The sequence below is a fragment of the Panthera uncia genome, chromosome F2, assembly GCF_023721935.1.
Source record: "Panthera uncia isolate 11264 chromosome F2, Puncia_PCG_1.0, whole genome shotgun sequence".
In the NCBI taxonomy this organism is placed as follows: domain Eukaryota; kingdom Metazoa; phylum Chordata; class Mammalia; order Carnivora; family Felidae; genus Panthera; species Panthera uncia.
In genome coordinates, this window is record NC_064812.1 from 74,108,015 (window position 1) to 74,128,599 (window position 20,585).

Below are 20,585 nucleotides of genomic sequence, written 5' to 3' on the forward strand. Positions count from 1 at the left end.
GGCTCAGGTCATGATCTCACGGTTCATGAATTTGAACCCCGCGTCAGGCTCTGTGCTGACAGCTGGGAGCCTGTCTCCTTCCCTCTCTGCCCATCCCCTGCTCACACTCTGTCTCTCTCTGTCTCTCAAAAATAAATAAACATTTTAAAAAATTTACAAGAAAATAAGGATTCTGCCTTACAGTGGACACATTAGTAGCTCAATAAAACTTCTGATTTCAGCTAGAGTAAAATACAGAAAGCCTTTCTATGCTTTTACACCTCGCACATAGGTACAACTACTAATGATGATGATAAGAGCTCTGTAAGTGAGAGACACCATAGCGTAGTGGCTAAGAGTACAAACGCTGGAGTTCGACCGCACAGGTTCAAACACCGGCTTTTCCTGTGACCTTGGGCAGCTCACCTAAACTCAGCTTCCTCATGTATACAATACGTTCCGGGGGGTCGATGTGAAGATCAAACAAATTGATGTGAATACACCATACACCCAGCACTGTTCTAAGCACACACATGTAATCCTGGCACACAAGGAATTGCCTCCATATTTCACTCCCCTACCAACACAACACGGGTAACCACAAGAGAAAGTTTTCAACCCTTTCTGGTTTTTATTCTTAAATTTCAGACAGAAGTTTTAAGACGAATTTATTTAGATCATAAACTCTGCAAAGAACACAGTGTCTAAACAGCCTCTTGACACATTCATTTGAAAATACAGCTTCATTATTTCACCAATGTACCTATCTGTACCATGAATGAAGTCGTTTTCAACTTCTATGAATTTCCTTTGGTGAGAAGTTATGATGACGCTGTCATTACAGCAAAAGACCAGTAGATGGCTGTCCACAGAAAGGAAGTCTTCACAAGATCATTTGAAAAGACCTACAAGGGGCCCCTGGGTGGCTCAGTCGGTGAAGCGGCCGACTTCGGCTCAGGTCATGATCTCGCGGTCCATGGGTTCAAGCCCCGCGTCGGGCTCTGTGCTGACAGCTCAGAGCCTGGAGCCTGTTTCAGATTCTGCGTCTCCCTCTCTCTGCCCCTCCCCTGTTCATGCTCTGTCTCTCCCTGTCTCAAAAATAAATAAAACGTTAAAAAAAAAAAAAGACCTACAAAAAACAGCAAAGGAAGTCTACGAATAGAGATGTTGAGAATGTAATCACCACACTGCTGGAAGAAGTATCTATTTGAGCATAGCCTTAAAGGGCAACTTACATAACACCAAAGTATTTCTGATTTGCATAATATGCATATCCTTTGATTAAGCCATCAAAGGATAAGCGTATCTAGTAATTGATCTATGGCATTATGGATGGCATTCTGCATTTTCTTCTTCTTTTGGATAAATTGTTAATTTTCACTTTTTCTCCCATGAATGTCTCATATCTAATGTTAGAACATTACATTTTTAATTAAAATGTGGGGACTACTCAGGGTGCCTGGGTGGCTCAGTCGGTTAAGCATCCAACTTCGGCTCAGGTCATGATCTTGTGGTTTGTGAGTTCAAACCCCGTCTCAGGCTCTGTGCTGGCAGCTCAGAGCCTGGAGCCTGCTTCACATTCTGTGTTTCCCTCTCTCTGCCCCTCCCCTGCTCACATTCTGTCTCTCTCTGTCTCAAAAATAAATACACATTAAAAAAAATTTTTTTTTTAATATGGGGACTACAGGAGCTATTAACTTTAAAGAGAAAAATACGACAAAATGTTTGAACTAAACGTAAATTTGAAAATAGTGATGTTACAATGGAATACTACTTGGCAATGAGAAAGAATGAAATCATTCCATTTGCAGCAACGTGGATGAACTGGGGGGTATTATGCTAAGTGAAGTAAGGCAGTCCGAGAAAGACAGATACCATATGTTTTCACTCGTTTGTGGAATTTGAGAAACTTAACAGAAGACCATGGGGGAGGGGAAGGGGAAAAAAAAGTTACAAACAGAGAGGGAGGGAGCCAAACCAAAAGAGATTCTTAAGTACAGAGAACAAACTGAGGATTGATGGGGGGGAGCGGGGGAAGAGGGGAAAACAGGAGAGCACCTGTTGGGATGAGCACTGGGTGTTGTATGTAAGCGATGAACCAGGGGAATCTACCCCCAAAAGCCAAGAGCACACTGTATGTTAGCCAATATGACAATAAATTATATTTTTTAAAAAATGAAAGTAGCGGTGTTTTCATTATGTTCTTTTTCTTTTTTTGTAAATTTTCACTACAGCCTTCTAATATTACCTCAACCAGCTGTTTCCTTAGTTCTGGTCACATCAAGAATTATTCTCATACATGCTGGGCCACATTTTGCCTTTTCCTATACTGAAATTCTTTTCTGTGGTCAAGGAAGTTAATTTGTTCACCGCTTTCTCAAGTGCTTGAGGGGAAACAAACCTAAGAATAGATGGACCAGATTTGTTCCTAAAAAAAATCACAAATACACTTAAGCATTCCTACTGGTCGCCATCACAGTCAAACCCTAAGTTACAAAGTCTCATTTAGATTACAGCTAGTAAACTAAGAATTCTGGTTTTCAGATTTTCTGCTGTAAATTCTACGGATATGTTTTTGTTTTGTTTTGTTTTGTTTTTTTTACAGCCAATGGATGCCATTTTAGAATAAAATGAACTAGAAAGGTACAAATTTTAACACTGAAATTAATTGTTAAATGGCAGAAAAACCTAGTATACATATTTTTGTGAGTCAAAGAAAGCCAGCTAGTAGCTCTGCCCCGTTATCACCAAATAAGTAAGTTAATGCTGTTATTTCATGAAAGTTTCAAACATCATTTCCCTTCAAGGAACAGAAGAGAAGGGCTCAAGAAGGAGCCCTAGCTGGAGGGGTCAGAGCTCTGCCCACCAGTTCAGTGTGTCGGAGCAAAGAAGTCTCATGCACCCAACAGTTCACCTGTAAAATAACGAGGTTATTTACCCTTCCTTCTGCCCTGCACCAAAACCCACCGTCCCTATGTCGTTCTACTTAACCACTCTGCCATTTTTCAGTACATGTGTCCTCGTTATGCTCTCTCTCCTGGCAGAGTGGTTAAGTAGAACGACATAGTGATGACAAGTCAGTTGACCGCTCTTAAGTTTTTCCACTGTACTTTGTCCCATACACTCAGGCGATCTCGAAGGGTCTTTTCCGATGTTACCTTATCCGAACAGAGAGGGGATACATGTTTAGAGTTAGGGAGAGAGCCTGGGTCGCCAGGATGGGCCTCTGGAGGCACAACACGCACCAGGATAATCCCAGCAGCCAGGCATCACGTTCCCGGAGGGAAAGAGCCCAAGTTCAGGTGCTTTCTAGAAACGGATTACATGCTTCTACCGGTCTGCGAAGCCATAAAGCAAAGTATCACGAAAAGGTATTTCAGGCTATGAAAACAACGGCCTACTCACTTTAAAAACAACACGCCCAGCTTGTCAGTCATTTTTCCCAATATCCAGGTGAGTTACACTCAGAGATGTTACCCACCTGCTCAGAGAACGAGTGATTCGGTTTGTATGGGAAGAAACATTTGCGCTGTAAAAACCACAGGCGTCGTTTTGATTTTGCAGAGACCAGGGCAGGGGCGCCCGGTAGAGGAGTTTCTCAGGTTTTAGATCGCAATCTCCCGGTCATCTCTCCCAGGCGGTTAAAGGACCGCGGTGGTGACAGCGCTGGCGTGGACGCCACCTCGCGGGGCTCTGACTCCTCCCGGCCGAAAGGGGGCGCCCGCAGCCTCACCTTTCCCGCCAGCTCGTCGGGCGCTCCAGCCCCGGCTCGCGCAGCCGCCTCCGTAGCCCTGAGGGCAGTTCCTCTTCCGGGGCAGTGCGGAGACTCGTGCGGGACCCGGATGCAGACGGGAGCGCAGCTATATAAGTGCCGCGCAGGCCTCAAGTCCTTCTCTTTGAGGAAGACGCGGTCGCGGCCGGAGCGGTGCCTTGGAGGCCCCCGCGCCTGCTCCTGACTCACCGCTGTTCGCTCTCGCCGAGGAACAAGTCGGTCAGGAAGCCGCGCCGCAGCCATGGTGAGACGGGGGGCGGTGCCGCGCGGTTCGGAACGTGGCGGGACTGGGTCCCTTGTTGGGACGCTTGCCGGGCTGGGCGGAAGCGGCGAAGGCGCGAGCCTCGCTTACCCGGGAAAGGGGCTCCTGAAGTGGTGGAGGAGCCTGGGGAGACGCGATGCAGCGTGTTTCTAGGCTTTTAAAAGACCTGTGTTCATCTGTGTAATGCTAGGCTTTTAAAGACACCGGGAAGACCCCCGTGGAACCGGAGGTGGCGATTCACCGAATTAGAATCACTCTAACCAGCCGCAACGTAAAATCTTTGGAGAAGGGTCAGTACGGTGGCTTTGGGCAAAAAAATAAAATAAAATAAAAAAACGATGAATTTGACTTGTTGCTGTTCAGGATCGACTCGGAAAAGTCAAGTGACAAGTTGTTTAACTTGGAAAGGGAAAATGAGAAGGATCCCCCCCTTAAGTGTTGGTGCCTCTTAAATCCTTGTTGGCGATGAGGAAATAAGTGTGTTGAGTTATGATGATAGTTTTATACGCTATTCTGAGCCAGCATCAGTTCAGGTTTCTTAGGGCTGCTTTGGCTGTTTGGGACGAACTGAAAGATGCTTTTATTTCCCTGTAGTGTGTGCCGACTTGATCAGAGGCGCCAAGGAAAAGAATCTCAAAGTGAAAGGACCGGTTCGGATGCCCACGAAGGTGAAATGAGTCAGAGGGGTGGGAAAACCACACAACCCGAGAGAAGAGCGGTTAGAGTTTGTCCACGTTGAGTACCGGGTGTTTACAGGTCGCTGGGGAAGTTTTGCTCTTGGTTCCTGGGTGGGTGCGGCGCTCGCAAGGGCACCGGGCGGGCTGAGTGGACACGGACTTGCCCTTGCAGGTCGGTGCCAGGAGAGGGGTGATGCCCCCGGGAGTAATCCCAGGGAACGGGCACAATGGTCTTCCGGATGTTTAGAGAGCAGCGTAAAGCCATAAACGCTTGGTTTCCTTTGTCTTTTGTTGCAGACTCTGAGAATCACTACAAGAAAAACTCCTTGTGGTGAAGGTTCTAAGACTTGGGATCGTTTTCAGATGAGGATCCACAAGCGGCTCATTGATTTGCACAGTCCGTCTGAGATTGTTAAACAGATTACTTCCATCAGTATCGAGCCAGGAGTTGAGGTGGAAGTCACCATTGCAGATGCTTAAGTCGGCCTTTTAATAAATTGGTTATCAGTTAAGTCTCGTTGACTTTCATTCGTAATGCCATCAGATTTTAGCAGTATGCATTTGTGCCACGAAGTTTAGTCCATCTTGCAGGTGGACTGGCCAGAATTAGGTGAATGTCCTGGGGTGGTCTCGCTTGTTCTCATTAGGCCTCTTAGAGGCCACTGAAGCCCTTCGCACTTGACATCACTTGAGAACTGCGTTGTGTTCACGCAACGCGTGACGTCTTCAGGATTGACAAACCTACGGCTGCATATTGGAGCTTTTTCAAAGGATGTGTCTGGATCCTACCCCCAAATTCTAAATTGATGGATCACAGGGTGCTGCAAATCTAAAGTTTCTGGGATGCAGCTATGACATGAGAACCTAATGTATTCTGGTGGGTGGTGGGTAGGTAACATGGGAAACAGTAAGTTCTGCCAGTTAATGTTACTCCTCCTGAAGACCAGGCTAAAGAGTAAACAGATGTTTTGGGAACATTTGCGGTTTTGCAGGCAGGTGTTTTATATTTTAGAAGAACGGGTTGAAAAAAGTAAACCTGGCACTTGTTAGCCTTTAGGTTATATCTATAAAAGTATTTTATATACCGTCCTTGGAGTTTTCATTTGATATGTAGACCATTTAACATGGAGCTATGCTGACATGTAGTTTATATATAAATACTAGTTAATTTTAGGAGTGAAAAGCATGTCCTGTAGGCCAAATTTATTTAGCCAAACCATTATTGGCACAGTAATGGATAATGTAGCTATCAGGCTCTGTTAGTGCTTTATTTTCTTGAATGTGTCTCGGGAGAATGCTGATGTTCCAGTATTGAGATTTTTTGCTTTTTGAAACTTAGATGGATATCTTCAATAGGTCTAGTTTTCTACTAGAGAAAATTGCCAAAAATATTTTGACAAAAGTAAACATTTTTGCAAATTACAAAATGCCCTGAAAGTCATCGTGATCGTATTTGCTATGCTTACTAGGATAACAGTGATGAAATTAATGCCTTTCCTCTAGGTTTGGGCTTAGACCTTCACTTTGCTGCACTATCTTGTCCACTGTCTTCAGTTAACTGTGTGCGTTCAAATTGAACTTGAGCTCAGATTGCTCTATACATCCAGTTGTGTGCTAGATACCTGTGCACCTCCCAAGCTCAAACTGGACATGCCTAAAATGGAAATCTCTCCCTGCTCAAAACCCTTCTCTTAGACCTCAACATTTTGGACTGAAGGGATTTGAGTGGAACTGACAGGAACGAATTACGCCAAGCTGATGAACTCACAAATTCCAGTAGTTTAATTAGTTTGGGAAACTAAAAAATTCAACTGTAACTTTAATAAACATTGGCCATAAACATGCTACTTGAAGAATTAAGCAGGGAGTCTAGTTAAGTGCCTGGGGTAAGCAAGCAGTGAGTGATCCATTCTTTACAGAGAGGCTGGTGTTCTTGGTTTAGAAGTGAAGGAATTCTTGATCAGAAGCCAAGTAGTGAGCCCCTGACCTGTCCTCTAACCCAACTTGAAGATTTCTCTACACTGGGGACCCCTGCTGAGAGCTGTTTACTTACCAGTTAAGATCATTTTAATATTCAGTACCTGGTAATGTGTGGCCTTCACACAAATACCTACAAGCTTGTTTTGATGATCAAAGTTGCAGCATAGAAGTCTCTGGAATATACTCAATATCCTGAGAATTGTTTGAAAAACGGTCTGTGAAAACGTTGAAGTCATTTAGGACTAAAGAACAGGTTGATTGTGAAAAGTGTGCCTCAGTACATCTGAAGATGTTGAAAACAGCTTTATGGCCTTCACGACAGTTGTGAATTTTAGGTGATGTGCCAGAGTAACTAATACATGAGCATTTGTGAAGTTTCCCACTCAGTTGGAGCGGTCTTTAAGTTATAGCTATTTAGCCTGTGATACAGCCAAAACACAGCACTTAAAATTTGGGGAACTGCTGTCGTCTTCCATTCCTCAAACATTTAAAAACATCTGTAGTACTTGGAAACAAAACCCATGCAGGACCTTGGGATATTTAGTACTGACCTAAAGATAGGTTAAATAGTGGTCGTGGTGCCAGTGAGCCTTAGAGGCCAACTTGTATGGATTAGGGATGTAAAGAAACACTGGAAGTTGGGAGTTTGGATTTACAGAGTACTTACAACTGTGAGCTGTAAACATAAGGCAAGAGAAACCACCCTGGCTGTGCGTTTGCTGGATCACGTCCTCACCTGACATTCCTAAGTGCAGGTGTACAAGCTCTGTGGCTATAAAGTGAACAGGCAAGAGAATGTAGAAGTAGAAATTCTTGGCCGTGAGCAGTCAGATCTGCTGCAAACGTCATTATTTGGATAAGTGGGCTTGATAAGATACTGCTTTGGGACTCGTGCAAAACACTTAGTAACTATCTCAAGACCATATATGGGTGTTCCTTTCTCCAGGGGATATTTTCCAACCAAACCAAGACTGGCTTGCTAAGGGCATAGATTTCTCGCGCCTGGACCTCGATTCCCAGAGGGCAGGGTACGCTGCTGGTCAATGGTATTCGGTCAAATTACGCTTCATTAGAGAAGTACACGTGAATCCCCAGAGGCGTGGCCTTTCTAACCATCCTCCTTCAAAAAAGTGAATGTGTAGATCTAACTATACTGGAGAACCTGGCCAGGCCAAAGCTTTATTTTTTTGAAAATAAGAGGAGCCAAATTAATTTACTTCATTCCAGGAATAGTATAGTTCACTTATATAGCAAGTTCAACTTTTAGAACGAGAGAAGTGAATCCTTCCGTACATTTTGTTCTGTAAACTGCCTTTTTTTCTTTAGATAGAACCTACCCTAAGAGGTATTGTTAATATTGTATTATTCAAAACTTTTCATGTACATAAAAGTGTATGTAATCATAATCTACTCTTTATATAAAGTCTATCTTTCTTTAAAAAATACAAATGAGAATACTTAACGTAAATTATTTTTATCACTATATATCTGGGATAAGTTCCTATAGCAGCACATAACCATTTCTTTTAATGAATGTTGCATTATATGGATGCACCTGAATTTAGTTAAATAACCAGGATTTATTTAATAATTACTCATTTGAAGAATTAGTCATTTATTTAAGAACATTTACTATATTCAGGTATGACTTTGTCTAAGTCACTTTGATTCCACCTTGATTCCACTCTTAGTCTACGTTTTCACATAATTATGTGAACTATTGGAATCTTAATTCAGATGGTTTTCAGCCAGTTCTCGGGGTATTGAATGTATTCCAAAGACTTCTTTGCTGCAATATACGTCAATCATCAAAACAAGCTTGTAGGTATGTATACAAGAGAAGAGATAAAAGAGAAATAGATATTTCTGCCCTAAGATTCCAGAATTTTTAATTTTAAGTTGTTACCAAATTGGTGCCCTTGAGTGATTGCACCCATTTATATTCCTACTAGTAGTGGAAGTGCAATAACGTCCATCTGGTGGACAAAAAAAATGTATCTGTTTTACCTCTGCCCTCCATTTGTTGAGTTTCTCTTTCTGGGGCTCCTATTGATTGGGTGACCTGGAGGTCCTGTATGTCTGTTAGCTTTCTTTCACAGGCTCTTTTAGTCTTTTTTAATTTCACAGTGTGGGATTATTTCTTTGACTTTCTCATCTAGCACTTTTGTTTAATTTTTCATTTTGATAATCTTGAGGTTTTGTTTTTTTTTTTTAACTCCTCCGTTCTGGTAAATTTCAAACATAGAAGTAGAGGGAATGGTATAATGAATCCATTCAGCTTTAAGAACTGCCAACAGTTTTCATGTATAACTTCATTCTCTCCCCCAACCAACCTTCAAATTATTTTGAAGTTAATCCCAAACATTATATTATTGTATACACACATTTTTCAGTGTCTACAGGACTCTTAATTATTACTTTGTAATTATTTACCTTGTTTTTTCAGTTTAGTAGTGTTAAGTGTGTTCACTTTGCTGTGCAACAGATCTCCAGAAGTTTTCCATCATGCAAAACAAACTATACCCAGAGTTTGACTACTTTAGATACTTCATAGACATGAAATCCTACAGATTTTCTCTTTGTGACTGGCTTACTCCATTTAGCATAATGTCCTTAAACTTCATCTTTGTGCCATATGACAAAATCTCTTTCCTTTTAAAGGCTGAATATTTCATTGCATGTACATACCACATTTTATTCATTTATCCCTCAATGAACATTTGAGTGGCCTCCACCTTTTGACTATTGTGAATAATGCTGCACTGAACACAGGAGTATTAATACCTCTTCCAGATCTGGCTCTCGATTCTTTTAGGTGAATACTCAGAAGTGGGATTGCTGGATCATATGGCATAACTTTGTATTTTTCATTTTTTAGGAACCTCCATTACATTTTCCATAGCAGCTGCACCAATTTACCTTCTCACCAAGGGTTGCAATGTCTCCACATCCTCGACAACACATTTTCTGTTTTGGGTTTTTAATTTGTTTTTTGTTATAGTAGCTATCCTAATGGGTGTGAGGTGGTACCACACTGTGTTTTGGTTTGCATTTCTCTAATGATTAGTGAAGTTGAGCATCTTTTCTTACACTTGTTAGCCATTTCTGTATCTTTTGAGAAATATCTATGCAAGTTATTTGTCCATTTATTAATCAGGTTATTTATGTTCTTATTGGGTTGTAGGAGTTCTTTCTATATTCTGAATATTTAACTCATTATTAGTTGTGCGATTTGCAAATATTTTCTCCTATTCTATAGGTTGCCTATTCACTGCTGATTGTTTCCTTTGATGTGCAGGCTTTTTTTAAGTTTGGTACAGTCCCATTTGTCTACTTTGCTTTTGTTGCCTATGCTTTTGGGTGTCGTATCCAAGAAATCATTGCCAAATCCCTTGTCATGAAACTTTGTTTTCTTCCGGGAATTTTGTAGTGTAGGTATTAGTTTAAATATTTTTCTGTGTGAGACAGAGCGTGCGTATGTGCAGGGCAGGGGCAGAGGGAGAGGGAGAGAGAATATCTTAAGCAGGCTCCGTGCTCAGTGCAGAGTCCAATGTGGGGCTCAACCCCACCACTGAGAGATCGTGACCTGAGCCAAAATCGAGTGGGATGCTTAACTGCTGAGCCATCCAGATGCCCCTAGTTTAAGTCTTTAATTTTGAGTTAATTTTTGAATATGGCTTCACAGTTTTGCATGTAGATATCCAGTTTTTCCAGCACCATCTGTTAAAGAGACTGTCCTTTCCCCCACTGTGCGTTCTTGGCACCCTGATTGAAAATCATTTGACCCTATACATGAGGGTCAAGGCATCCTTGCATTCCAGGAAAAAATCCCTCTTGGTCATGGTGTGTAATCCTTTTAATATGCTGATGAGTTTCGTTTGCTACTATTTTGTTGAGGATTTTTGCATCAGTATTCATCAGGGATATTGGTCTGTAGGGTTTTTTTATTAAGGTATAATTGACATATAACTTAATAGTTTCAGGTGTGTAAGGTAAGATTTAATATTTGTATATATAGTCTGTAGTTTTCCTGTAGTGTCTTATTGGAGTAATGCTGTCCTTAAGAATGAGTCTGGAAGTATTCCCTTCTCTTTGGTTTGTTAGAGGAGTTTGAGGATTGGTGTTAATTCTTCTTTAAATGTTTGGTAGCATTCCCCAGTGAAGCCATCTGATCCTGGGCTTTTCTTTGTTGGTAGGTTTTGATTACAGATTTAGTCTCCTTACTAGTCTGTTTCAATTTTTTATTTCTTCATGATTCAGTCTTAGTACGTTGTGTATTTCTAAGAATTTATCCATTTCCTATGGGTTATCCAGTTTGTTGGCATGTAAGTGTTCATAGTATTCTCTCATAATCCTTTTTGGAGTTTTTAAAAATATTTATTTATTTATTTATTTATTTATTATGAGACGGAGTCGGGGAGGGGTAGAGACAGGGGGAGACACAGAATCCAACACAGGCTCCAGGCTCTGGGCTGTCAGCCAAGAGCCCAACATGGGGTTCAAACTCACAAACTGAGGTCATGACCTGAGCCAAAATCAATGCTCAACCAACTGAGCCATGCAGGTGACCCAATCCTTTTTGGTTTTGTGGCATTAGTTGTGATGTCCCAGGTTTCAATTCTGATTTTACTTATTTAAATATTTTTTTCTTTTTTTGAAATTAATCTAGCTAAAGGTTTTTAAATTTTGTTGATCTTTTAAACAATCCAATTCTTAGTTTTGTTGATACCCTATCGGGGTTTTTTCTATTCTCTATTTTGTGTATGCTCTCATCTTTAGTATTTTCCTCATGCTAACTTTTGAGTTTCTTTTTCTTTCTCTAGTTGAGATGTAAAGTTAGATTACTGATCTGAGACTTTCTTAATGTAAGCGTTTACACCTATAATCTTCCTTGTTGGTACTGTTTTCACTTTATCTCATACATTTTGGTGTGTTGTGTTTCCATTCTCATTTGTCTCCTGGTATTTTCTAATTTCCCTTGTGAATTCCTTGACCAAAGAACTTGACTAAATTGGTTTTTTTGAATTCCAGAAAGTTGAACTCGCAAATCTGTTTCCATTTTCTTTGTTATTTATTCCTTGGTTTTCCTCTATGATAGTTTCAGTGAGGTCTCTAGGCAGAGATGAAGCAACTATCTGTGCTCAGTCTGCAACCCTGAGCTGAGATTTAACTGATTCTTAACGTTTCTTGAGCATCTGTTTTATATAGATAACCCATATAGGACATTTGTCATTAACAAGAACGGTAGAGTGGCATTGTGTTGAAAGGTAGGGGCTCCTGAACCAGACCATCTGGGTTCTAAATTTGGCTTTCCTCTTTTCTAGCTGAGACTTTGGTTAGGTATGTTCCTTACATTCTTGTATATGAGTTTCTTCACCAATCAAATGAGAATACTAAAAATCCCTTATGGAGTTATTCAAAGATGAAATGAGTTAATATTTTTAATGTACTTAGGTGAGTGATTGGCATAGAGTAAGAACTATTTCAATATTTGAAATTGAATAAATTTGAATTTCAGAAAATGAAATGCATCTGAGAATGTGGCCCCTTGAATTTGTCTCACTCATACCTGGTACAGAGTTCCTCGAATACAACAAGATTTAAAACATTTTTTTTTCTGCTTAGAGGTCAACTAAGCTGAGTGGTGACAATTTTTGCACTTAAGTAGGTAGTTAATAAAAAAAACGAACTTAAGTAAGTTTGAATGACTGTATCTCTGACAAGATATACAGGCGTCACAGTCGCGACTGAAAGGAAATCACAGAAAGTCCGACTAACAGAGTCAAGAGGCACAACCTGGCCAAGGGAACACTCAAGGAAACAGATTACAAACGTTTGTTTCCTTCATTTTTATTAACCCTTGCATTCGCACAATATTTCAGCCAAAGCTTGAGGAAAGTAAGAACCCGACCTATTGAAAGCTCAACCAAAAGACTAATAAAATAGCCAAAGATACAGTTCTACAAAATTGCAATATTTTTTAATGTCTGTTTATTTTTGAGAGAGAGAGGCAGAGTGCAAGCAGGGGAGGGGCAGAGAAAAAGAGGGAGACACAAAACCCGAAACAGGCTTCAGGCCCAGAGCTGTCAGCACAGAGCCCGACGCGGGGCTTGAACTCGCAAATGGTAAGATCATGACCTGAGCTGAAGTCGGAAGCTCAACCGACTGACCCACCCAGGCGCCCCGGCAATATTTTTTAGAAAGAACTTTTGACATTGTTTTCCTGTAAGCATTTGACAGGTGTTTTTAATCACACAGTATTCATTAGTTGTTCACTTACAATTTGGCACATTTGCATTATGAAGCCTCAAGTGTTTTCATTTCTAAAAAGGTCAGCACTGTGGGCTTAAGTCTTTTTCAAAGATAAATCCCACTAAACTTTGCTTTACAAAAAAATGAAAGAAGACCCACAAGAGCAAAACTGAGGAAGGAGAAATCAACCATTACACTAAAACCAGGAAGACCGATTTATCGCAGTTCAGTCCTTTGTTGCCACGATGCCAGAAAATGAGGTTGACACATGTTCTTTAAAGATTCTTCTTGTTTTTCTTTTGAAATAATCTCGAACTTACAGAAAAGCTGCAAGAACAGTACAAAGAACATTTTGTCAACCGTTTGGGTAAAGGTGGTCGACATGACACTCCATCACCCCCAAAAACACTTCAGTGTATTGTTTCCGGCACAAAAATGCATTCTCCACAACCATAATACAGCCGTTAAAATGAGAATATTCACACTGATAACGTTAGCTCCGTGCAATCCTCACATCTCCTCCAAGTTTTGCCGGTCGTTCCAATTTTGCCCCTTAGAGCACAGGGATACCGATAACAGTCAGGCATCCCATTGAGTTAACAGATCTTGTGTGTCTCATTTAGCCCGGATCGGTTCCTTGGTGTCCCTTTGACCGTCATGCCCCTGACGCTTCTGAAGGTTCCAGGCACCGAAATTTGGATACTTTCCTTACCCCACGTGGGCTGCGGCACCTCATTCGGGGCTGCCTCCTGCAAGCGTGCCCTCCTGCACCGAGACCCTCCACTTGGGCCGGACGCAAGCCCGGCTGCCCTTGCCATCGCAGTGACGCCACCTCACCCTGCTCGGGCTCCGGCACCCTGGCACCGGGGCCCCCACCCAGGCAGCACCCCTCACCCCACTGAGGCGACAGCACCTTGCGCCAGGCAGCCCCTCCACGGACACCCACCTCACCCTGCTCCGGTGCTGACAGCCTGCAATGCGGACGTCGCGGCGCCCCACTCCCCGGGCGGCTGGTCTCACGCAAAGGCTGACTTGCTCAGGGAGAGAGGGATCACGGGAAAAAGGACAAGCTTCGGATGGTGTTCAGAAACGCGTCTTAGTATCTGTAGGTGAGTCGTAGCCGAACCGGCTGACGAACTGAAGTCCTTTTAAGCAGAAAGCACAAACCGTAAGCACAAAAGTGTTCTCATTTACATCATGAATCCCAAAGGAGTATTTTGAAGTGTTAAAACGGGTGGTCACATTTGACTGTGATTATTTTAAAAACATGCGCAGAGAATTCACTCAGTCTTCAACATTTTCTATGTATACACAAAAATGAAACCAATAAAAATTATCGTATAAGACATTTAAATTAGTAAGCTGTTATTATATAATTTGGGTTCCTGTTTTATAATGATGTGTTAGTGTTCTCCAGAGAAACAGAACCAATAACTTCTATATACATGACATTTATTGAAATATATGAAATTTATTGTAAGGAATTGGCTCATGTGATTGTGAATGCTGACTAGTCCCAAGATCTGCAGGGTGAGTCAGCAAGCAGAGACCCGGGAGAGCCAGTGGATTAGTTCCAGTCTCAGTCCAAAGGCCGGAGAACCAGGAGCAATAATGGTATAGTTCCAGTCTGTAGGCCCATAGGCTGAAGATCTGGAAAGAGACAACGTTTCGGTTCAAGTCTGAAGACAGGAAAAAGCCAGTGCCCCAGCTCAAAGTCAGGTAGGAGAAAGTCCCTCTTACTCCCAGGAGGGTCAGCATTTTTGTTCTATTTGGGCATTCGAGTGATTGGGTGAGGCCCACCCATGTTGGGGTGAGGGGCAATCTGCTTTACTCAGTGTACTGATTTAAATGTCAGTCTCAGGGCCACCTGGGTGGCTCGGTCTGTGAAGCGTCTGACTTCGGCCCAGGTCGTCATCTCACAGTTCGTGAATTCAAGCCCCGCATCGGGCTCTGTGCTGACAGCTCAGAGCCTGGAGCCTGCTTCGGATTCTGGGTCTCCCTCTGCCTCTGTCCCTCCCCGCTTCGCACTCTGGCTCTGGCTCTCTCTCTCTCTCAAAATAAATAAACATTAAAAATTTTTTTAAAATGCCAATCTCATCCCAAAACAACCTCACAGAAGCACCCAGAATAATAGTAGGCCAAATATCTGGGCCCCTCGTGAGACGTCTAGTCAAGTTGACATATAAAAATTAACCATCACAAATGGCAAGCTACATGTTCCTACAGGAAACCCTCTCGTGATTACTGCCAGTCCAGACCACCATCCCTTCTTTTTTTTTTCCTCTTTCACCTATAACCTAAAGTTTAACATCTTCCTGTTTGTAAGTATGCAATTCAGTAGTGTGAAATATACTCACATTGTGGTGAAAGCAGATCTCCAGAACTTTTTCATTCTGCAAAACTGAAACTCTATATTCATCACACAACAACTCCCTTTTCCCCCACCTCCTGGCCCCTCGGCCACCGTGCCACTTTTCTGTTTCTCAGAGTTTGACTATGTCGGATACCTCACAGAAATGAAATCATAATGGTATTTGTCAGTTTGTGACTGCCCATGTCATTTAACATAATGTCCTCAAGGCCTACCTACGTTGTAGTATTTGACAGGATTTTCTTTCTTTTTAAGGCTAATATTCCACTGTGTGTACCACATTTTCTTTTTCTATTAATGGACATTTTGGTTGTTTCTACTTCTTGGCTACCATGAATAGCGTTGCTATGAACATGGAGGTGCAAACAGTTCTTCAAGACCCTCCTTTCAGTTCTTCGGGGTAAATTTCCAGAAGTAGGATTGCTGGATCGTATGGTCTACCATTCACTTCTTACGTGGGTTATTGCGGTCGCCTCATTCCCTGTCTCTTGTGCCCAACTGCAGGCTCTTTCTATTTTTTTCCATATGTGCTAAAATTATCCTTCAGATATTTAAATCGGGTCACGTAATTTTTTCTGTGTAAACTGCTCCAATAGAGACATCGAGTTCCTGCTTGAGATGTACAGAACTAGAAAAAGAGCCACTCCCAAACTTACAGCAGTAAGAAAGCAAAAAACCCCTCAAATGCGTGACTTTTACTGAACTCATCAGGCTGCTGAGGTCTTAAGGCAACCAGATGGTGATCTAAGGCAACACAGGCGTTTTCTGGGAGAGGCCAGAGGCAAGCATCTGTTTGTCTGGGGCAGATGCAGCTGCTAAGAGGAACCAGACACTTTTCATCCTTTCTAATTTCTACGTTTCCGAAATCTTTCATCCTTTCTAATTTCTACGTTTCCGAAATCTCTGCATTAGGGAATTACATTCTGAACGGTAATTTTACAGACAACTAAAGTAGAGTCCTTTAACTTCTAAATATTTTCTTCTACCCATTTGCAATGAAAGGTTTCTAAAATGTGCTGTACTCCGCCCCGCTTTATTGGACCAAGGACATATACCAGTTATTGGGCTTTTGTAAGCTACACGATCTAGAACAGGTGCTGTACCGCGCTAGAAGGCTATCCTGTCCTCCAGAACGTCGTACCGTGAGAGGCCCTTGAGTGCATTTAAAGAGATCATCCTCTGGGCGCCAGAGTGGCTCAGTCAGTTAAGCGTCCAACTCTTGAGTTTGGCTCAGGTCATGAGCTCATGGTTCGTGGAGCCCCGCATCGGGCTCCATGCTGACAGTGAAGAGACTGCTTGGGACTCTCTCTCCTCCCTCTCTGCCCCTACCCTGCTCTCTCTCCTTCTGTCACGGTCAATAAACTAAACTAAATAAATACATATAGACATACATTAATGAATAATCCTCTAGCTGTTCTTCTGTTCCTTCAGGAAAGCCCTTCAAGGCTGTCCTTCCCAGTGGCACAACACCTAGAGGAAAACCTTCTAGAGCAAGACAGAAGTCCCATTACCTTAGCTCTCAGATGAAAGGTACCAGTAGACCAAGTAGGAGTGGACTGGACTGGAACCCGTCTAGGTCCCTAGTGAGTCTTGTACCCTTATGACTGTGCTCACCTGCCCTCCAGGGTTTTGAGAGCATATCTGAGGAGCAATACACCCACTAAACTCAAGAGGGTATGCAAGCTTATCCAAATCTGATGATGATGCTTTCCTAGAATTCTGTGCGGTGTGGTACCACGAGTTCTTTCTTAACAAAGAGCTCTTTGCTTCGGATCTTTGGATCACCAGAAATCTGTGAATGGACTCCGGTGAATTCGCTTTGAAATCATAGATAAAATTTTGTATAGGCTTATGCCTGACTTTTCTGGGAAGGAGTTCCAATATTTTCATCAGATTCTCAGAGGCAATGAAATAGGCTGAGATGTTACCCCTCTAACTCTGAAGAAAAAGAAGTGATGAAGTGAGTTACGTTGGTCTTTTACACAGGCTCAGTCTGGGCTGAGCATCAGGTATAAATACAAGTGCAAGGTTATCTCTATTGGATCAGCGTCTGACGCATATGTAAGTGTATATCACACTCGAGTTACAATGCTTCCCACAAGGGGCCCCCCAGATGGCTCAGTCGGTTAAGTGTCTGACTTTAGTTCAGGTCAAGATCTCATAGCTTGTGAGGTCGAGCCCCGTGTCGGGCTCTGTTCTGACAGCTCGGAACCTGGAGCCTGATTTGGATTCTGTGTCTCCCTCTCTCTCTGCCCCTCCCCTGCTCGCACTCTGTCTCTTTCTCTCTCTCTCTCAAGAATAAATAAATGTTAAAAGATATTTAAAAAGATACTGTTCCCCACACAATGTCCTACACCTTTCCTTTCTTCACTAATATATCAGGACATCATTTTAGGCATCTTATTTTTGTGTTTATGGAACTGTGCTAATCTTTTTCATGATCACGTGGGATTCTTATGTATGGCTACACCACAATTTATTTATCTAGCACCCCACTGATAGATACCTAGATTTTTTTATTGTAGTTTTGTTGTTGTTGTAAACCAATGAAACGCTGCATATCTCTGTACATACGGCTTTGCACAATGTATGGCGGTGCCTTTTTGCTCATTCCCTTCAGACACAGGGCATTATTAATATCTTTTGGGCATTTTCCAGAATGATAGGTAAAACTAGGTGTTGTACTTTGCTTTTTATGTATTCCCTTAAAGATTTCCATATATTCATGGAGCATTTGTGTTTATTTTTCCATAAAATATATGTTTACATTTGCCCCAATAAATATATCTTTATATGTTACCTGTTATAAAAGTGAGAAGCCCAGAGTGACATGGGCTACAGCCCCCATTTCTCAGTGGATATGAAATTTGATCCTACTCTAGAACAAATTACTCATGCATCTATTTTCTTTTTTCAATTTGTTTTTGCAGGATCTGTTATGGTAGCTAGAAATCTGATAGAAAAGTCAATTGCCAAAAGAGTAATGATACACTGATGCACTGAGTAAAGATATATTAATATCCAAAGTAATATTTCAGGAAATACCAGGAACAGAACAAATTACTAATAAAAACTTCTTTTTTGTAATGTTCATTTATTCTTGAGAGAGAGAGAGCACTCAAGCACGAGCAAGGGAGGGGCAGAGAGAGAGAGAAGGGGACACAGAACCCGAAGCAGGCTCCAGGCCTGGCTCGGGGCTCGAACTCCCGAACTGTGAGATCATGACCTGAGCCAAAGTCAGGCGCTTAACCACCCGGGCGCCCCAGGAATACAAATTTCTATAACATGACTTCAACTTAAGTATGAACTGACTTAAGGAAATGTTCATAGTAATTACCATATTTCTGTGGGGTTTTTAAAAGGTAAATAATGCTTTTCTTAATGTCTATTTATTTATTTTGAGAGAGAGTGTGTGAGCAGGGAAGGGGCAGAGAGAGAGAGAGAGAGAGAGAATCCCAAGCAGGCTCCACACTGTCAGCCCAGAGCCCAACTCGGGGCTTGATCTCACAAACGTGAGATCGTGACTTGAGCCCAAGTCAAGCGTCAGAGGCTTAACTGACTGAGCCACCCAGGCGCCCCTAAGGTAAAGAATGCTTGGCTGCAACTACAGCTCTCACTATTACCCACAGAGGAATAATTTTATGTCCTATAGGGAAAAGTTGTAAAACTTTAAAAGGGCTGTGATTTCTAAATGCAAACTTTGAAGTTTTCTTCTTGAAGTCATCTCCCTGCAAGTTTTTGGCAGTTGCACTACTCTTCATATTTTACTGGATTCTTTGAGCGTGTATTAAGGATGCGGTTCCATATGAAGAAGAAAGCTGAGCTCTGTGATGAAGGCAATGCTTAGTAGATCAGATGTTTTTCTGTAAATTTCAATATGGTTTTGATAAAATCATGGTTCCAAGTCAGTGAGTATTTGTTTTATTATTTGCACAGCTCAGAGCTAAATGTTTTGCCCCACTCACTTGGATTTGCCAAGGACCCATTAGCAATGTGAAATATAAGTAAGCATATGTTATATTGGGGGCCCGGAGGTGGGGTCTGGAGGTACTAAGGAGGAGACAGAAAACAGGTGAAGGAGTGTTCTAGGCAGAAGGTCCAGCTCGTAAGTGAGAAAGAGCATGGCATGTGAAAGGGGCTGGGAGAAATTGGGTGTGGATGAAATATCTAGCCTGGGATTCACGTGAGGAGACGGAGAGTGCTGGAGAGGTAAGACGGGTCAGGTCATGCAGAGGATTTATTCTATGCTAAGGACTGTAGACTTTATCCTCAGAGAAAGAAGAGGACATTAGAGAGTTCTGGTCAGAAGAGTAAGATGATGAGATACAGTACTCAAAACGGATTGGAGGGGAGGGAGAAGCCTGAAGGCTGGAAGACCAATTCAAGAGCCCAGACAAGACACAACTGCAATGTTAACTAAAATAGCGGGAATTGGAATGGAGAGATTCTATCACTGTGAGAAGTTTTCAGAAGGTAGAATCCACCATATTTGTAAATAGGTTGAATAGGAGGAAGAAGGTGTCTTGAGCACCTGATGCGGTGTCCTGAACACTGGAGAGCTGAGAGAGTATTTACAAAGAACACTAGGGAAGGTTCGGAGGGCTGGCTTGACCTATTAGAAGTGACCATGTGACATCCACGTGCAGGTACTTGGGAGATAGCTGGGTAAAATGGATCAGAAGACCTCTTTCTCAGGATAGAACTCTGGAGTGGAGCTCAGATATGGGAACCTCAGCACGAAGATAATTGCAGTCAGAGAGATCAAGGAGATGGCCCAGGGAGCATGTGTCTAGTGAGACAAGGTGGGCTGGATGGAACCTGAAGAATACAAATCCTGGTCAAGAAAACCAAGGGACTGTGGAATGAGGGAAGCCAAGGAAAACATTGCAAGAATGAGAGCGATGTCAACTGGGTCAAACAAGATGAGTCCATTAGATTTAGTAAAAACTTCCACAACTATCACTTCAAACAGCTGGTGGGGATGTGAGGGAGATTGTGAGAGGCTGGGGAGTGAGAGGAGGGTGAGAGAATGGAGGCAGTGAGCACAAATGAATCTTCTGGAGAGTTGGGCTGTAACAGAGATAAGAGAGACAGGGCTAGAGGCCAGCTGCGTGTGGTTGAGTGGACTTGGTGTTCTTCAGATTAACTTAAGGTGAGTTTAAAGGCTGATGGGAAGAGAAGCAAGAGTTGAACCCATGGGAGAAGGGGGTGGCAAGAGAAGGAGAAAGTGGTGAAGGATGACATCATGGGAGAAGGAGATGGGAGGGTGAGGTTCATGAGAAGGTTGGGGGG

General features: G+C 42.3%; 1 protein-coding gene, 1 long non-coding RNA gene and 1 other non-coding gene across 3 annotated transcripts; 2 read left to right on the forward strand and 1 right to left on the reverse strand.

Annotated features, from left to right (window-relative positions):
• The first annotated feature begins 3,864 nt into the window (after positions 1-3,864).
• Positions 3,865-5,207, forward strand: RPS20 (ribosomal protein S20). Its single transcript, XM_049633707.1, has 4 exons — positions 3,865-3,995; positions 4,204-4,303; positions 4,608-4,681; positions 4,988-5,207. Exons 1-4 carry the CDS (start codon positions 3,993-3,995, stop codon positions 5,168-5,170), a joined length of 360 nt encoding a protein of 119 aa, XP_049489664.1. The 5' UTR covers positions 3,865-3,992; the 3' UTR covers positions 5,171-5,207.
• Positions 4,474-4,537, forward strand: LOC125924990 (small nucleolar RNA U54). Its single transcript, XR_007458654.1, has one exon. It is a non-coding gene; the product is annotated as a small nucleolar RNA U54 (small nucleolar RNA).
• A 7,257-nt stretch (positions 5,208-12,464) lies between the features above and the next one.
• Positions 12,465-16,288, reverse strand: LOC125924877 (uncharacterized). Its single transcript, XR_007458608.1, has 3 exons — positions 15,280-16,288; positions 13,869-14,223; positions 12,465-13,249 (listed from the first exon to the last, which is right to left on the reverse strand). It is a non-coding gene; the product is annotated as an uncharacterized LOC125924877 (long non-coding RNA).
• Positions 16,289-20,585: the final 4,297 nt, after the last annotated feature.